Here is a 19,438-nt window from a genome sequence, read left to right as displayed (position 1 = left end):
CTATCTGAGCACACACCTGGGCTTACAGCATCCAAGCTTGAACAGTAACTGCTCTGAGCAAGCAGCCTTGGCACAAGCACCAGGCCTTCAGCACAGCGCAGACCCAAGGCGGCCCAGCCTGCAGAGGCCGTTGCAGAGAGCCAATCTGCGCCCATGGTGGCCACTCACAGGTGATGTCTAGAGATCTGGAATCAGCCCAAATTAAACACAGAGAAGAAAAAAAGAATCTGAGCTCCAAAATATCTTGTCTGGGATCAACCCATAACAGGGAGTCATTTTTTTAATTTGGTCACTGAATCAGAAAATCACTTTGTACAGCTGGCAATTCCCCTGACACACACAGGTACTAACAGTGTATGCACAGGAGTACAGAGGTTACTTACACAGCCTTCTTACATCTTCAATCTTTTTAAAATGAAACAGTATTTATATTAAGTTAAAGGAGCAGATGCTATGGAACAAGGGGGAAGGTTGGGAGGCTGAAGAAGGGCAATCCACGTTTGGATCTGGTTATCTGGAATATTCAGAATCTTTGAATCTCAAACATGTGGATTTGGGTAAGGCCTGAGTTAAGAATAACAGAAATTCTGTGATACTAGAACTTCAGAGAAAGGAAGTTGGTGTTACACCATTACATCCAGTGTGTATTGAGGTAAAACGTGCATAAACAAAGTTGTCTTTACACAGCCACTACACTAATTTTCTACCATCTAGGGTAAAGGTAAACATCCTAGTTTACTGTTCTACAGAAAAAGTCACAATCCTATTTCGTGTTAGTATTTTGATAACCTTTCTACTATATTTATAGCTGACATAACATGATGCTGTTTTTTCTCATCAGCAGAATGCACTGAGAAAAGGAAAAAAGCAAAACTAGCCTCTGTGATGCCTCACAAAATATTTTCTTTCTGTTTCAAGTTTTCCTGTAGAAAGGGAAGGTCGTCTGTAGCTACGATATGACATTTCAAAAACAGAGGTCATAATTTACAATAGAAGGAAAGTGCTATTAGTCATGCAGTAAGGGTGACCCATGTGTCCCTACCGGGACCCAGCAGCACAACTGATGACTTACCAGTGGCTACTCCCCACAGCCGCTCTTCTTGGAATTGCAACATCTGATACGTAAAACCCATTCCTTCCTCACCAATTAGGTTTTTGCTGGGGACTCTTACGTCTTCAAAAAAGATCTGAGCTGTGTCTGATGACCTCATGCCCAGTTTGTCTATCTTCTTAGTAACGTGAATTCCTAAAGAAAAAAAAGAGCATTAGAAAGGCCACAAAAAAGATAAAGCCAGATGCACAAGGACAGTGTTTTTAAAAAGTGAAGTTCACCATGGCTACACCAAAACCTACCTTTGTGAAAACATTATAGTATTCCAGGATGTAAGAATAAAATAAGCCACATGCCATTTTTAAGAGTTCTCTCCCTTTTATTTGACTAGGAAATCAGAAATTGCAACTTTAAGGGTCTTACTTTTAATTATGTCCCCAAATAATAATTGTTTACAAGTAGTATTAATCTCACTTCACGTACGTCTTGAAATTGTGCAGTATTTATTGTTTGATTTTTTGTGCACTGCAACAAAACATTGGAATTCAATTTAGAAGTATTTTCTAAGTCCTTGTACTACAGTGAAACAGCAAAGAAATACATAATAATGACAGTAGAATTATGTGTTTAACTGTTATTAGAGAATTTCTACTCGTGGAAATTATCTTCCTTCTCTTTCTGCCACATTTATCCTCCACTTTCTAGCCTATTCCGACCTTCTCTTGTACCTACAGAAGAGTTTATAACCACACAGTCTCACTCATTCCTAGTAAAAAGGTTAGACTTCAATTTATAAATACAAACATCCAACAGTTCTGCATCAACTCCAAATTTTGTTAAGGCTATGTATTTTATGATGGCCTGTAAGTACTATTTAGTCCATTTAAATAGTCACAAAAGTGTTTACAAAGATCACGATTCACTCCTTTGAGTTTCCATGGGGACGTCCTTTGTGAAGAGGGTTTGCTTCCCAACTGACCTCCCTCTACAGCACAGACTCTTACCCAATGTGCAGCTGTCTACTGGAGGTGAACCCGACTCCTGCAGGAAAATATTCTTATCTCCATTCAGATATCAAAATTACTTCAGGTTTGGCCTTGTAAGACTTCAGCTATGTACTCCCACCAAGTACTCCTCCCTGGTTGTTTTTTTTCTCCCATCAAGATTTTTTTCCCCCCCTACAAGTTCTTCCTTGCCATTGCTCAGATGCATGTATGGCTTACTACTGTGCCATGACAGACAGACATCCACTGATTTTTATGTTAGAGCCCTTGAAATCTTTCACCTTTACATCCATGTGTTCCTGGGGTTAACATGTGAAAATTCTGCATGGAGATCAAGAATACTTCCTAGGTAAACTGAGGCCAACAACCAGATATGAGGATTTCTGCAGAGCGCCAACTACATCTGCCAAGTCAATATACGTAGAAAAAACCATCCTTCAAAGCAACATATATGTCTTCTGCAGGAAAGCAAACACTTTACTATCCACAGACATGGTATTCTAACCAGCTTTGTGGTGGGGTGGAATTCTGGTAGTTTTTTTAATTTTTTATAATCCTCTCCTGCTCTCTGACGTGGCTTAGCAGGAGTTATTTGCCACACAAATTACTGTGGTCTCTTTCTGTATATTTGTACCCTGCTATCTTTCATGGCTTCCATTGAACATCTCTTCCTGAACTAGAACAGACCCCTCAGCTCCTACTGACAGGAGCCCTTTAGTTTTCCAGGCAGAAGAAGTTGGCAGTCATTTATTTCAAATTCATCCTCTCCAGGAGAACTGAGTAAGATTATGGGAAGTTTAATCTCTCAGCAAAGCACAGATGAAATACTGATACTATCTCCAAGCGCCAAGCCTGCTCTCAGAAGAAGGTCCAGGTAGACTTCACACCTTCCACTCAAGGCTACTCCATCAGCCAATCTATAAACAGATTGTGTGTTAGAAATATTGGCTTTGATAGCTGTTCAATGTAGGAAGAAAATCAGGGCAGCTGTATAAAAATCCTCAACTCTTGGATTGAAAGTTATCCAGCAATTTGCACCCAGTCATGCCAGAAAAGCATCTGTGGTTTGTTTCTGTATTAAAATCAGAGCTAAGCAAACACTCTGAAGCCATCTATGGGCCCAAATGATTTCTGGAACATCTTTTCCTGCTGGAACATTACTGCTTGCTTTCTTTGAGAGTCTCAGAGATCATGTTTTAGTCTACTTCCAGCCACGTGCTCCTTCCCATATGAAGATGCACTTAATGCTCTTGTTATGGGGAGGTTTATTAAGGACTCTGTGGGAAAAAGCACAACTGCTGGCAGTTCTCTGTATTGCTAAATCAATCCTACTGTGTGTTTCCCCAGGCCCACATAAAGTAACAGCTACTGAAGAAAGTGCGTACAGGTTTGGTTAGAGGAGCTGAATGTGTTAATGACTTCTACCCATACTTCTTCCCAATTGGATTGTGCGTCATCTATCCTGAATCCATCCTTGTTTGTTGTGCCTTACCAGTTCCACTTAGATTAATGAATCTCATTCAGGAGGCCAATCTGCATCAGACCCATGTAGTGCCCTCTCTGTTGCCAGCATGTGCTTTACATTTTCTCTTTTTTGAAGACACCAACACATAATCATCTCTATCTGTGATATGGACACTGAAATCTTTCTTCATTTAATTATTTTCATTCTCTTCATAAGGAGTACTATATAATAAAAATTACCAGCACCAGTAGAAATCATATGACCAATAATTTCCAGAGTTTGTCTGTATTAAATAAATCACAGACTATCTAAAAACACACATATCTCAACCTAGGAAGGCCAAGTGCTTGCCTTACCAAAATCACTCTAACAAAGCCATTTGTGCTACTTGTACCAGTATCACTGAGATGGATTGCTCTCTCTCTTCCTGGGATAGTTCTTCCCAGGTGTCTTTGATTTTTTCATTTTCTCTCACTTCTCCAGCCTTCTGAGAATCTTTTTATTTCCTTTATTCTATCTTGACAGAAAGTAGTCACTCTCTCCTGCCAACATTTAGTGCTATTACAAATGGAAAGAGACACATTTTAAATTGCAACTTTAGAAACATGCTCTTTTCCCCCTTCCTGGATGTTCTCCTCTTTATTATTCTCCATGCAATCTACCAAGCGCTGTTGACTCACAGGACAAACCAGAGCACAACTACGTCCCAGATGGGGGCTGCAAGCCATTTGTCTATATATCTAACATATGGACATTTTATACTTTGCTAGAGTCTTTTTTCATCACATGAGAAAGAGTTCATACTTGATAGCATGAGGAGTATTTACCTGCGTAATGTGAGTACCTACTGTGAATCTACACCACAGTTACCCAAATTCCCTTTATGAGAGAGGTTTTCAGCAACATTTGTCAAATCTAGGCCATGATTTTGTTCAACTCAGAACAGACACTGTACAAACCCACAACTAGAAGAAGTAAATCCCATTTTGTATCTCCAGTAGCTACCAGTTGTTGAAGCTAATAATTTGTTCCAGATTTTTTTTTCTTAAATCACATTATGTATGTATGAATGTCATGGTTTTATGATTTTCGGTTACCGGTATTCCACATCATAACATCAGGTAGTGTATCTACCTGGTTCTCAGAAGAGAAGGACTACTACGTTCCCCAGGGGACTTTGCTCCCCTGTTACCATTTTCCAGTCAGAGGGAAAGATTAAAAACTCGCAGATCACGAGACCTGTTCTCTTTCCACCCGTCTCTTGTCCTGGCAGCATCTTGCTCCCCAGCCGTCTTATCATTGGTATTAGAGTAAGGCCTACTTTAATTTTGGACACTCTTTCTCATTGCATTGGATTTATCAGCTTAAATTGTAAATATATTGTATTATAGTGTGTTATTTTGCATTCCAATATCTTATTTAGTAAATTAGTTTGTTTCTCCTCAGATTGTTGCTGCTGTTTTTGCTCTCAGGCCCATCTCCCTACCCTTTTTTCCCTTTCCTGGGGTGTGGGTCCATGGGTCCCCCGCCCCATTAGTCACGGAACCGGGCCAAATGCCCGTAAAACGTTGACAATGAAACAATTATCTTTTTTTATGGAAAGTATGGGACTTCCATCTCCTCCCAGCAGTTAGCAGGGAATGAGTTACCACTGTGCCTTGGATCCCATCTTTCCTCTGCCACACATCCTGGTGACTGCAGCAGTTAGTCAGACATCATATGCTTGTCCTCCACTGTGCTTGCTCTTGAGCTTCGTCATACATTTGTCTACAGATGCGTGATAGTGCATCTTTCTGATGTCATCCAGACACTTCCCATACAGTCTTGGTCTGCTGCCCTCTAAAGATAATGATCTTTAGCAGACACACATCCTTAGGATGTATCAAAGCAGCTGGAGCTTCCTCCTCACATCTGTGTCAATTGGCAGCCTTTTTCCATATTTTTCCTCTTTGTTTCCCCCCAGATTTCACTTCTGATGTAGCCCACCCCCTGAGCACAATCAACTGTCTCAATACTTCATTTCAAAAGATCACCAGTCTTGGTACAGTGATCTTTCTAGAGGTCCATATTCATGTCACATGGAAGAATGAAAGCATATAAACTTTGAGAAGTGTAACTTCTAGGAAGATTTCAACATTTCTGAACATCACTTTCAGCTGACTGATAATTTTTCTCCTCAAAATCTGTTTACCTTAGGTAAAGCAAGTCTGTGTATAGGTTGTGTGTCTAACAGCAACCCCATAAAGTTACAATGATTCACATGTCTTTGTGGCATAAGCAAAGTACTTGAAAACCTCTAAGACAATTTCTGAATATTTGATCCACTTGTAACAGTACGTTGGTACTGAATTCAGAGAAGCAGTATTACGTTTGCACTCTGACTCTTTCATGAAAAATCATGAGGACTTTATGCAGACGGCTGATAAGCAAGGTCATCTGGAGATTCAGGGAGATTCTGGCTCTGAGCTACCACATTCATTCATCACTTATTGATAAAGCCAAAGTCAACAAGTGAATCAGCTCAGGTCAGTCTTCTGTGAAGCTTCCATTCCAAGCCAGCTTTCCATGAGCAGTGGTTTAGAAAGTCACAACCCATTAGCTTCAATCCTAAAGCAATTTGCTTACTTTCTTGACTTACTCCATATTCAAATTGACTTATACATCTTAAGATGCTCTCACCACTCTCTTTTATAACACTGGAGACCTCAGATTTTGTTCTCAGTCTGATCCCAGAAATAAACATATGGACATTCACTTCTCTGCCATGGTGGTTTCCCTACATGTTAAAAGCTGATAATGACATATTTCACAATAAAACACTGCAAACTGAATGAACAAAAATCCATACATTTTAATATTTTCTTGCGAACCATCATCATATCAGTCATGCCAGTTTAAAGATTTGAACTTCCTAAAAATCACTAGGTCTTCTCAAAACAGAGAATTTTCTAGGAATGGGAAAACTTGCCTAATTAATTCAATGAAATCCAGTTTTGTTTTGTGTTCTTCAAGAATGTGTAAAAACAAGAATATTTGAAACCTTTAAAGGTGTTATAACTGTTTGAAATTAAATTTCAATAGACAGAAAATTGAGAATAATATTTTATTTTGATGACTGTTTGTATCTACAAGTCTTTTCTGAGCAGAAAACCAAGATAGAAGTTTTGTGGAATTTATTCAGGACTAAAAGACATTGGATGTTGTTATTCTCAAAAAAAAAAAAAAAAAAAGGCTCTATTTTTAATGATTTCTTTAAAGCATTAATTTTGTCCTTGGCAGTAACTTAATCTATCCATTCTCACAAAAGGTTATGAAATACTCCCCTGCTAATGTATCTGAACAACTTTTCTAAGTTTATTTTGGTCAAAAAGAATTTTCCCACATAATTTGGTTTGGGAGTCCCAAGCTGAAGTCTGCAAAATATTTAGTTTCCTTCTCATTTTCTCATCCTCTTTCTTTTTTGAGGAAAGTATGAGTACAAATGCATTTCAGAATTGACTTTGTATGACAATGAAACAATTTAAAGGAGCATTAATGGGTGTAGTCTCTTATCTGAAACACCTTTCCTCCTTGTAATGTGCATACACAAAAACAACAATAAAATAATCTCAGAAGGAAATGAATTCTATGTTATTACCAGGTAGATTCATTGGCAGACATATCAGAGATTTATTTCGATGGGGATGTCCTTCACTTGTATTTGCCAGCAGGCACATCCAGTCCGCTTGGCACCCAGATGTTGTCCACATCTTACCACCATTTATGACATATTCATCACCTTTTCTCATGGCTGTTGTCTTGATACCTATTCAAAACAAAGGAAATGAAGAGTTACTCGTGTTAAGGAAGAATAAGCTGGTTCCTGTGTGACTAGCCAAGTCATTCCCTTGCTCTCAGACAATTAATTTTCACCCCTCATTTCATTGCCCTCTAGGCCACAAAAGGCAGGCCCACCTGGATAAGTCTTTTTGAAGATGTCCCAGGGAAAGCAGACCACTTCTCTCACCCTCCAATAATTGGAATCTTCATCCCAGGGGAAGAAAGCAGAGAGCTCTCCATAACTAAATTCAGTCACAGAAAACTCAGGCCAGAAATATTTTAGCCTGAGATGATCTATTACACATTTCTGTCACTGTGTACATTACTCACTGAGAAGGACGTTAATTTCAGAGTCCCAACTTAAACAAACATAAGCCTCAATATCTGTGTATGCATAAGGATATACATATACACACGCACTTCCTGCGTGCTCTTGGACAGAACAGCGTAACAAATTCAAAGTTAGTAAGTCTTTAAAAGGTGAAGTTTAAATGTTAAGGTTGTCTGTACAACAAGGAGTTCTAAACATCTGCTACTTATACCCCACAGTGCTAAAAAAAACAACCACCACCATGTTATTCTCATTTATGAGTACCAACATCACTGCAAGCAGCCCTAAATGCAACAACAGGAGTGAATCATTAGTTACTTGTTAGGTCTGGAATTTCTGCTGGAGCTTATCTTCTTTCCCCTGAACTTTAATTTCCTCCACTGAAACCGTCTCTGCAACAGACATCCAGCTACAAGTTGCTGATGGTAAAAAAGAACCCAAGAGCACACCCAATAGCACCTGTATTATGAGACTATAAAGTGCATAAGAGGCTATATAGTGAGGGAGGCAGTAAACCTGAAGAGTCAGGCACGAAGTGTAGTGGGCAGCCACATTTAAGTCAGCTGGTTATACCTTCATGCACATCCACCCTAATCTGCACATGAACCTTCCACCCAAATGTTCTAAACCCAAAACGACTTGAAAACAGGCACCTGATCTGCATTTACAGGATCAACCTAATGACTACGTGGGACTACAGTCTGCATGGCTGAAAATATTTCTTAATGAAGAAATGGGAAAAAATGGCTGAAAATTGTATAATAATGTAAGACAAGGAAATTGCAGATATAGCTGTGGATAAACAAACTTACAGAAGTGTAATGTTGAACAGCAACGGATAGTACTAATGTGGATAAAAACAGCAGCAATCTATGCCAAATCTGTGCAAAGGACATAATGTGGAATCTGAATAATAATGCAGGCCGAAGTGAAGGAATCCAGAGCACTGATTATGGTAATACATGGACACAGACACTTAAAGATCATACAAGGAGACTGAACAATACATAAAGGATGCAAAAAAGCTGTAATAAGAGACATGATACAACTAGCGTAAATCACTGTGTATGTTCCCATCCTTTTTACATCACACAACCCTTTGTTATGGAACAACTACTAAAAAAGATTAGATTGAAGTCATCTGGAAGGTCTGCAGAGGAACACTGAGCACTACAATGCTATCACAAATATAAACAGTATTTGCAAGCATGGCGTCACAAGAGACTAAGTTTCCAAATACAGATTAGAGAAGAAATGCCTTACTAATAGGAATGTACAAGTATTCTCAAGTGTGACGGCTAACAGCTTGTTTCAAGTACTTGAAAAATGACTGTTTAAGATCAACTTATGAAGAGTTTAGCATCTTCATTAAAGAAAGATCATGAAGCCAATAAGTAGATCTTACACTTAAAATACAGCAGAATTTGAAAACCTGCTTAACAATTTATTAAAGTCAAGTGGATTCAATCTGAGGGATATGGCTGCAAGATCCTTTGGCATTTTTTACTATTATTATTCTCCCTGATAAAGTATGGCTCTGGGAAAAGGCTACTTCAGTCACTTATTTTTGGCTTGTCCACATCACTGGCCCTGTGGTATTTATATAAATACCTCGACAACATATAGAATCATAGAATCACCAAGGTTGGAAAAGACCTCCAAGATCATCCAGTCCAACCATCCACCTATCACCAATAGTTCCCACTCCCTCAGTACAACATTTAAACATTTCTTGAACACCTCCAGGGTCAGTGACTTTACCACCTCCCTGAGTAGCCCACTTCAGCACCTGACCACTCTCTTGGAGAAGTATTTCCTAACATCTAACCTGAATCTCCCCTGGTGCAACTTGAGGCCATTCCCTCTCATCCTGTTGCTAGATACATGGGAGAAGAGGTCAAACCCCACCTCACCACAAACTCCTTTCAGGTAGCTGTAGAGAGCAATATGTTCTCCCCTGAGCCTCCTCTTCCCCAGAAGAAATAATCACAGTTTCCCCAGCTGCTCCTCATAAAACTTGTGCTCCAGACCCCTCACCAGCTTCACTGCCCCTTTCTGAACACACTCCAGGGTCTCAATGTCTTTCTTGTAGTGAGGAACCCAGAACTGAACACAGTAATTGAGGCGCAGCCTCACCAGGGCTGAATACAGAGTGATGATCACTTCTCTGCTCGTTCTCACAGCACTATTTCTGATACAAGCCAGGATGCCATTGGCCCTCTTGGCTACCTGGGCACACTGCTGGCTCATGTTCAGCTGAGCACTGATCAATACCCCCAGGTCTGTTTCCTCTACACAATCTTCCATTCACTTTACCACAAGCCTGTAATGTTGCCTGGGGTTGTTGTGGCCCAAGCGCAGAACCCAGCACTTGATCTTGTTGAACTTCATCCCACTGACCTTAACCCAGCAATCCAGCCTATCCTGATCCCTCTGCAGGACCTTCCTATCCCCAAGCAGATCAAGACTTCCTGCCAATTTGGTGTCATCTGCAAACTTACTGAGGGTGCACTCAATGCCCTCATCCAGGTCACCAATAAAGATATGGAACAAGACAGGCACCAGTACCAAGCCCAGGGGAATACCACTCATGACTGGTTGCCAGCTGGATTTAACTCCATTCACCACCACTCTCCAGTCCAACTCTCCAGCCAGCTCCTTACCCAGCAAAGAGTGTACCTGTCCAAGCCATGGGCTGCCAGCTTTCTCCAGGAGATTACTGAGGGAGACAGAGTTGATAGCTTTGCTGAAGTCTGGGTAGACTATATCAACAGCCTTTCCCTCATTCACCAGGTCGGTTACTCGATCATAGAAGGAGATCAGATTGGTAAAGCAGGACCTGCCTTTCATGAACCCATGCTGGCTAGGCCTGATCTGCTAGCTGTCCCTCACATGTCTTCCAAGGGGAGGGGAGGAGATGCACTCCCCAGGGGTCTTTGCGTTTGAGGGGGTGGTGAAGCCGCCTGGGAGACATGGGGTCTCTTCCCTTCCTGCCCGGTGGAGAAGCATGTGGTCCTCCTGCAGTTTACTGCGTAAGACTCTCAGTTTGTAAACTCTCTCTGTTACGATTTTACTGACCTCAATTTCGATATATTTAGTAAAACTAAATACTACTATATTTAGTAAAATTAGTTGTTCCTCCTCAGATTGGTGCCGCTGTTTTGTTTTAGATCTGCCTACGAGTCCCCTACCCTTCCCCTCTGCCCTTTGTTTTCCCCAGGGTGTGGATCCGTGGCTTCCCTGCCGCTTTAGCTGCCAGACCACTCAGGGCCAGCCCCTACCCGCCGACAGTTTTTTTTCTTTTCTCTTCTTCTTTTTTTTTTTATTTTGGGCCTGTCCCCCTTGTCATGGATGCAGATTCCTAGATAATACCGTGACAATGATCTGTTTCATAACCTTTCCTGGCATGGAGGTCAGGTTGACAGGCCTGTAGTTCCCTGGATCCTCCTTATGACCCTTCTTGTAGATGGAAGTCACACTGGCAAGTCTCCAGTTTTCTGGGACCTCTCCAGTTGACCAGGAATGTTGATAGATGGATGGATCCCATCCAGCCCAATGGCCCTGTGGCAGTCCAGGCAGAGTAGTAGGTCTCTAACTGTTTCCACCTGAATTGTAGGGGGTTTATTCTGCTCCCTATCCAAGACTTCCAAGTCGGGGGTAGAGTACCCCTAGGATAACCAGTCTGACTTTTAAAGACAGATGTAAAGAAGGCACTGAGAACCTCAGCCTTTTCCTTATCCTCAGTGGTCACGTTCCCCACTGCATCCAGTAAAGGATGGAGATACTCCTTAGCCCTCCTCTTACTCTTAATATATTTGTAAAAAAGTTTTGTTATCTTTTACCCCAGTGGCCAAGTAGAGTTCAGGCTGGGCTTTAGCCTTTCTAATTTTTTCCCTGTACATACTAGCAACTTACTTGTATTCTCCCCAAGTTGCCCGTCCCTTCTTCCACAGGAGGTAGATTCTCTTTTTCTCCTGGAGCCTCAGGAAAAGCTCCCTGTTCATCCATGCTGGTCTTCCCCACGAGTTCATCTTGTGGCACAGGAGGATAGCCTGCTCCCGCACCTTTAAGACCTCCTTCCTGAGAGGCATCCAGCCTTCCTGAACCCCTTTAGTCTTCAGGACTGAACCCCAAGGGACTCTCCCTACCAGTGTTGTGAACAGTTCAAAGCCTGCCCTCTGGAAGTCCAAGGCAGCAGCTTTGTTGCCCCCCTTCCTGACTTCACCAAGAATAGAGAACTCCACCATTTCATGGTCACTGTGTCCAAGACAGCTCCTGACCTCCATATCTCCCACCAGTCCTTCTCTGTTGTGAACAGCCGGTCTAGCCAGGCACCTCCTCGGCAGGCTCTTACCAGCTCCATCAGGAAGTTATCTTCCATACACTCTAGAAACCTCCTAGACTGCTTCTTCTGCACAATATTGTATTTCCAGCATATATCAGGGAAGCTGAAGTCCTTCATGAGAACAAGGGCTGGTGATCATGCAACTTCTGCCAGCTACTGGTAGAACACCTTATCTGTCACTTCATCCTGGTTAGGCAGTCTATAACAGACCTCCACTAGGGTGCCCACCTTGTTGGCCCTCCCTCTGATTCTAATCCATAGAGATTCCACCTTATCGTTCCCAACCCTAAGCTCAACAACATCAAAACACTCTCTAATATAGAGAGCCACTCCACTACCTCTCCTTCCTTGCCTATCCCTTCTGAAAATCTTATAGCCATCCCTTGCAGCACTCCAGTCATGGGAGAGATCCCATCACGTTTCTGTAATGGCAACTAAGTCATAGCTCGCCTGCCACACAATGGCTTCCAGCTCCTCTTGTTTGTTGCCCATGCTGCATGCATTGGTGTAGATGTACTTCTATTGAGCCCCCTGCCTCACCCAAATTCCCATCATCATTCCCCTAAGCTCATCTCTTGTGAGCCTGGCTTTATCTCCTTCCCCCTTCATATCTAGTTTAAAGCCACTAGATAGATAAAGCATATCGTGAGGGTCCCTTCTAGGAGAGGCGACAAGGTACTTGACCTCACTGAAAGGCACATGAGGCAGCTTGTCCCAATTAAGTGACTAGGGCAAATTATTTCACCATTCAAATCACAGCAAGAGACTTGAGTTGTCTTTTTCCAGTATGCTCTTGACTCAAGTCATGCATCTAAGCAGATTTGACAAAAGGCAAGGTTGACTTCAACTCTGAAGCTCAATCTTATGATCACAGATAACATTTATATAAAAAATGGAAAACACATATGTGGAATTTTCATCATCAGTACAGGAAAAAGAAATGAAGCTATTTCATAGAAGTTGTTAAGTTTAAATGAATGAATAATTGCTTAAAAAAAAAAAAAAAAAAAACAGGAGGTGGCCTGCAGGAAAATAAAGAGATTAATTGTCAAATTAAGCTACAGTTTGGAGGTCAAAAGGTAAGAACTACCATAGGTTAATCTGTGTTAAATCTTGCAGATGAAAAAATAACAGAACCAAAAATATTAAGGAAGCAAACAAGAATGTTTCAGCCACAGAAATGAGAAGATAATAAGAAATAATGAGGTACGTAGAAGATACCTGAAAACTAAAAAAATATTTTACATGACATTACAGAAAGAGTTGTAACATAGCTGACAAAGGATGGCATCAACAGGAAGGACTGTACAAAATGAAAATTAGCGAAAACAAAGGTTGTTAGTCTTAGAAAGCTGCGCAGGCTTAGAACACATTTGGAAAGAAAACTCAGTTTATCAGTGATACCTTCTTTAAAACCAACCTGACACAACTACTATGAAAATGGACTTTCTAGAAAAAAAAAAAATCAGAAACGGAAACAGATCCTGTTGTACCAAAGCAAACTAAAATATGTTCTTAGGCAACTATGAGTTAGATTTTTTTTTTTAAGTTGAAAATTAGGACAAAAGTGGAGATGAGGGTAAGAAACTTGGCAATGCAAAATTACATAAGGTTGCATTAATAAAGGAAATGCTGACGTGCAGGGAAGGTACTATGGAGCTTCTCCTTGGATATTAGCCTTTGAATGAAACTGATCGCATGTTTCCATTAATGATCTTTAGAAGAGCAGGAATACACCTGTGAAATGTGTGGGTGAGACAAACTTGGAAGATATCATCACCAACATAGCCGACTCAGGTAATGCCCAGAAAGAAAGGGATGATCCTGAGTTTTCCAAGTCAACATGGTAAGTAGGTGCAAGTAATAAGAATTACTGCTGTTACCTTCCAATATTTCAGTGGAAAACCAGTAATGAGTGTGATCAGCACAGTTAACACAGTAAACAAGCCAGGAACATCTCAGAGGCTAGTATTTCAATTAGGGTTGGGGAAGTATTTGCAGTGTTATAGACACCATGTTCAATTCTGTTTTTCCATGCTCAAAAATAGCTTAACTAAACCCAGAAAAGCAGAAATACTGAGTTAAATTGACTTGAAATTTGAGACTCCTTTCTATTCTGTTCAATTTTGAATAAGTTAATTCTAGGCACTTTTTGCTTCTCATGTAGAGAATAAATTATTTCTTCTTCTGTGTTTCCATCACTTTCAGTAATTCTGAAGCTGGCAGAAGAAAATGCTACAGACACTTACTCTTTGACATTCTTTATTTCAACATACACCAGCTCTCACCACAGGAGCTTGTTTCCAAGCTTCTCATATGAAAAGTTGCTTTACTTTAGTGCTGCTTCATTTATCTAAGGGAGACAAACATCCCAATAACAACATGTAAACCCAAAGGAAATATCAAGTACAGTTTTACACAGTTTAGTCTACATTTAAGCTGGGCTACCACAGCGCCCTTGTTTCAAGCAAAACACTGCGAGTGAAAAGATAAGCTAGTGCTACTCAGGAATAAGTGGCCCATTTAGTTACCCTTTAAAAGCACTGTAATCTAGTTTCCGGATTTATTTCAAGGATAAAATCTTTAATGCCAGGTGAAAAAAATATAACTTGTCATCCTACAGTCTGCCCCACTGTGGCACTGACTATCTGGGTTCACTGGATAAATTTGAGTACGCTCCAAGTCTTTCTTTAACTTCATTAAACCGAGTGTACCACACCAATTAAGCTAGATCATAAGCAACATGCAGATGAAAGAATATTTACATTACTTATTATCTGGAACACTACATCAGAAAATTACAGCCATATCTGAAAAGTTTTGATAATCAGGTTATTTAACTACAGAGGCATTAGCTAAGATAAATGATGTTGTGTTTCCTATGTGAAAGAAATACAAATTTCAAGTTATTTTATGAAAAACAAGCCTATAAAATCATAGATTTTTCTTACAAACAATATTAACTAACTAGAAAGAAAAACAGCTCTGGATCACGCAAGGAGATATATAGCCCCTTCATTTAATTTTCTCCATAAAACACGATGGAAAATGCAGCAATTACAGCACAGGAGCAAAGTCCTAGCCTGCGGCAAGTGAGAGTATGCTCAAATGCAGCAGCCACAGAAATAAAGGAAAGACTCTGCTCTCCCTTGGAAGGCCTCAAGTACACAGAAAGCTCCACCAAGACACCCTTACCTCCACTGCCAGCCCTTAAATGAGGTCTGGGAAGGGGTGGCTCCTGACTCTACCCCTTCTGGTCATTCAGGTGCATTTCATGCCCCTGACCTCCCCTGGGTTGGCCCTGCCTTCCCAGCAGGTGCCCAATCATTGGTTCAAGCTCTGACTTAGCATTTCTGCTACACCCCATTAACTCTCTTTGGAAAAGTGCTTGCTGCACCTCTTTGCTGTAATACTTAATAATTATCTGTTTGTCTTGAGAAAACAACATGATCTGGATTGAGGAGATGGACATAGGTATTGGTTTCACTGACAAAAAACTTCTGTCAAATGTGTTGATTTTTGTCTGCAAGAAGTAGTAATGTCCATAATTTGTGAGAGCACAGTATGTTCAGCATAGCCATTCAAATAGCAAGACCTATACAGTGGTTTCTTGTCATTCTCTTTTCCTTGAAGCCCACATTCCATAATCAGGTGAGGTATCTCCTACTACCAAATCTGCTGTAATTTAATTATCTACTGCCTCAGGTACTTCAGAATGGTAGGTTGACTTGTGTCCATGTTTTTAAACATATTCTTGTACTGAAACAAGAAAAGCAGTTTCATGCAAAGTAACTAAATCACAAAGCTCATACATCTGACGTGGCAAATTCTTCATTATCCCTAAATAAAATAATTACCCATTCAGAGACAGAAATGACTGGAGGGGGTGAGGTGAGGTAAGAATGAGCTAGAGGAACTTATTGCAAAAGTGTGATGCCATCAGTTTCAGAAGGGACTGGTCTGCAATCTGTCCACATTCAGTGGGGAGGTCTGTATTAAGGAAGTGCAAGCTTTGTCCATTTGAACAAGCCATACTGTATCACGTACGCCTGTAGGTTTGCACAACTAATGATGACAGTGCAACTACAGGAGGTGCTGAAGTGCACCAAGCTGGAGCTCGGACACAACAGGATAGGCAGCAGGAGGACAAGAACACTAGAGAAATCCAGGGTCAGGATGACAGCTGCATATTAACTTGTTGTGCTCAGCCTACATCTATTTGTTCACTGACAAACATTCAGTTTGTTTGCTTTTGGATGAATCAGATGTATGTGGGGGCCCCCAACACAAGAAGGACACGGAGCTCTTGGAGCAGGTCCAGAGGAGGGCCACAAAGGTGATCAGAGGGCTGGAGCACCTCCTCTATGAGGACAGGCTGAGAGAGCTGGGGCTATTCAGCCTAGAGAAGAGAAGGCTCTGGGGGGACCTTATAGCGGTCTTCCAGTATCCAAATGGGGCCTACAGAAAAGCTGGGGAGCGACTTTTTATAAGGGCATGTGACAGGACAAGGGGAAATGGCTTTAAACTGTAAGGGGTCAGATTTAGACTAGATATTAGGAAGAAATTCTTCACTGTGAGGTTGGTGAGACACTGGAACAGCTTGCTCAGAGAGGTTGTTGATGCCCCCTCCCTGGAAGCATTCATGGCCAGGCTGGATGGGGCTTTGAGCAACCTGGTTTAGTGGGAGGTGTCCCTGCCTATAGCAGGGGGGTTGGAACTAGATGATCTCATAGGTTCCTTCCAACCCAAACCATTCTACAGTTCTATGATTCTATGTATTACTGCTCCTGGAATATTACCCTTTTGCCTTCACCATACCAGACTTTCTTTTGTATTTCTTATAAATGCTAGCAGCAAGGGCAAGGGTCAGTAAAACCAGATTCCTTCCATTAAAATACCAGCTTGTCTGAAATCGGCAGTTTGCTAGGTTAACTTACTTGCAACATCTGATCCAGCTCCAGCTTCACTGATTCCCAGACAAGCGACAAGATCTCCAGATATAGTTGGTGTGAGGAACTGTTTTTTCAACTCATCAGAACCAAATCTGCAACAAAATAATAAAAAGATAGGGTATTAAAAGTTTTTGGAAATAAACTTCATTTACAAGATACTCACAAATTTTGTCCTACTCACAGTGATCAATTTGTCTTTGACTAGATAAAATCTATCCTGAAGCCAAAGAGAGAAGGGACTTTGCTATTTGCTAAGCTGTGAATCAGTCCTCAATGGAAGTGTAGCCACAGCCATTTTAAACAAGGCTTATATAAACATCTTACTTCTAAAGAAATGTGTGGTTCCACTACTCCAAATCTGACCTTTATGACTGCTGCTTTGAAAGCTATCAGATCTAAACAAATGTCAGCTCCTGTGCTGGAAGCAGGGTGGAAGACATTCTCTCTGCGTATCTTCTGACTTCTGTACCAGCTCTTTGCCAGGTTTTAGTGGCGACTAATAAGTTATAACCACTTTCTGCAAAAATCTGTACATTTGTTATATTTATACCTCACTTCTGCATTTAAATCAAACAGTGACATCCAATAGTGCTTCTTCCCGGCCATTCTAGTCTCTACCAAAATTAAAAAGGGAAACAGCAAATGGTTGATAGCATTCTGACTCACAAATAAAGGCACTTGGACACATTTTAGTTCATTTAATCTGTGCTATGTATGTTTTGTTTAAACTATAATTCAAGTCAGTTTTAAAAGGAATGAGAAATATGAAATTACAGTCCTTCTTGTCAAAACAGTGACCTTTACCAGACAAATCTGCCAGCTGACGGAAAAGAAACAATAGATGCATGTGATAAAACCTTTCTCCTCAGGAACCTAATCTTAGTTATCACCAACCAACACCCATTTCTAAAACACCTAAATCCAATGCTCTGGGCCACCAGTTGCCTGCCCTGTACACCCACATGAGGAGGACCAAATCTCTTTTTGTGATGCCACAAGCCTTAGAAGAGCAGGATTGCTGCTTCTTCAGGGAGATGCCAGGAGCACCAAAGGCTCACTTGGGGACAGGAGGGAGCTGCTGAGTCCCAGTCCCTGGGAGAAATGAAGAGGCACTCTTGGACAGGGAGGAAGAGCAAGGATGAACTGTCTGCAAAAAGACAGTTGTGTTGCATCCAGTACTGAAGCAATGCCCATCTCTCCTTTGTCCTTTCCCCTCCAAAAGGCAGAATGGCTGCTGAGGGTCAGCCAGCTCTCCCCAGAGATGTCCCTCCTCCCCTGCGGGATGCCAGCAAAGGAGCTTGAGGGCTGTTGTGTTACAATGTTACAGTGCCTTTTTTATTAAGGCTCCAAGAAACTCACTTCTTCCCTGAAGGAGATTTTTTACTAACATTTAGCTGCTTTTACCCATTCAAAATGTGGTTTCATGGTTGATTTTTTTTCTTAACCAACTTTCACCAGTTTGGCCTTGGAGCCTGAATGGTTAGCTCACACTCTTCTTCTTAAACCTCTCCAGTCCCAAAAACAAAAAGTCCTTGGGTTGCGAGACCTCTCCTCTATGAGCAGAAATCCGTAACAGCCAGGCACTGGCTTTAGGTGTTTTAGAAGTGGGTGTTTGTTAGTGATAATGTCCCCTCCTAGCTAAGAGGCTTCTCAGGTCAGTGTTTCAACTGGTCTTTGGCTCGCCAGCTGCCTAAGCAGGCTGCAGCTAGCTGGGCTCTTCTACAATACTGGCACCTTACTTCCAAGGCATCAATGCCACTTTATTGAAGGCTGACCCTTTTCCCTCTGCTTTCAGTCTGCCACAAAGCAGTTGGAGGCCACGAGAAGCCAGAGACCAGAGTGAGAGCCGGAAGACACGCTCCCTTTGTGCATGCAGGGAGCTCAGCTCCTAGCGCTGTCCTGGCCCAGAACAATCACAGCTGCAGTCCCAAATAAACACAAGAAGTGAGCTTGCAGTGTTCACTCCTTCCCCCAGCATACTGGGACAAAGTCCCCTGGTCTGTTATGCAGTGTAGCTGTTTTTTCCTTAGAACATGATCATGTGTGGCCAGCTGAGAGCACTCTTTAAACAAAACAAAAACCAAACCAAACCAAAAACAACATGAAAATTTAGATTACGAGATGAGCTGGCAGCATTGCCTATTAGGGATTTCTGGCAATGCTTACCAATGCTTAAAACTTTGCCAACCTTTAGTTATTTCAACAGAGGATTTCCATGACAAGAACCTTCCTCAGAAGGAAAATGTTTTGGGTTTGACAGCTTTGTTTGCTTGTTTTAAGTTCCAGAAAACAGTTCAGCTCTTCCCAAAAATAAGGCTGGAGAAGAAGTTATTTTGTAATTAAAAAAGTAGTCTGGCAATGCTACCTTCAGAAGATCATGCTCTGCAGGAAGGACGTGCAGCCCAGCAAATGGCCAGCTATTGTGTTAGAAGTACGTTGCTTTTGTTAAATTCTACCCATCTTAAATACAT

At 41.3% G+C, this 19,438-nt stretch overlaps 1 protein-coding gene across 4 annotated transcripts in view; it reads right to left on the bottom strand.

The window, feature by feature from the left end:
• The window catches only part of LOC110395032 (probable acyl-CoA dehydrogenase 6), an 86,880-nt gene that overhangs the window by 13,008 nt on the left and 54,434 nt on the right, over nucleotides 1–19,438 (bottom strand). For all 4 annotated transcript variants that reach the window (XM_021389115.1, XM_021389114.1, XM_021389116.1 and 1 more), the window contains 3 exons: nucleotides 16,953–17,059; nucleotides 7,158–7,325; nucleotides 1,073–1,246 (listed from right to left, as the gene is read on the bottom strand). In XM_021389115.1, the coding sequence (XP_021244790.1) occupies nucleotides 1,073–1,246; nucleotides 7,158–7,325; nucleotides 16,953–17,059 (449 nt within the window). The remainder of the gene's footprint in view (nucleotides 1–1,072; nucleotides 1,247–7,157; nucleotides 7,326–16,952; nucleotides 17,060–19,438) is intronic.

Source organism: Numida meleagris, chromosome 2 (genome assembly GCF_002078875.1).
Source record: "Numida meleagris isolate 19003 breed g44 Domestic line chromosome 2, NumMel1.0, whole genome shotgun sequence".
Taxonomy (NCBI): domain Eukaryota; kingdom Metazoa; phylum Chordata; class Aves; order Galliformes; family Numididae; genus Numida; species Numida meleagris.
Note: the sequence above shows the minus strand (reverse complement) of the source record. Positions and strands in the feature narration are given on the sequence as shown.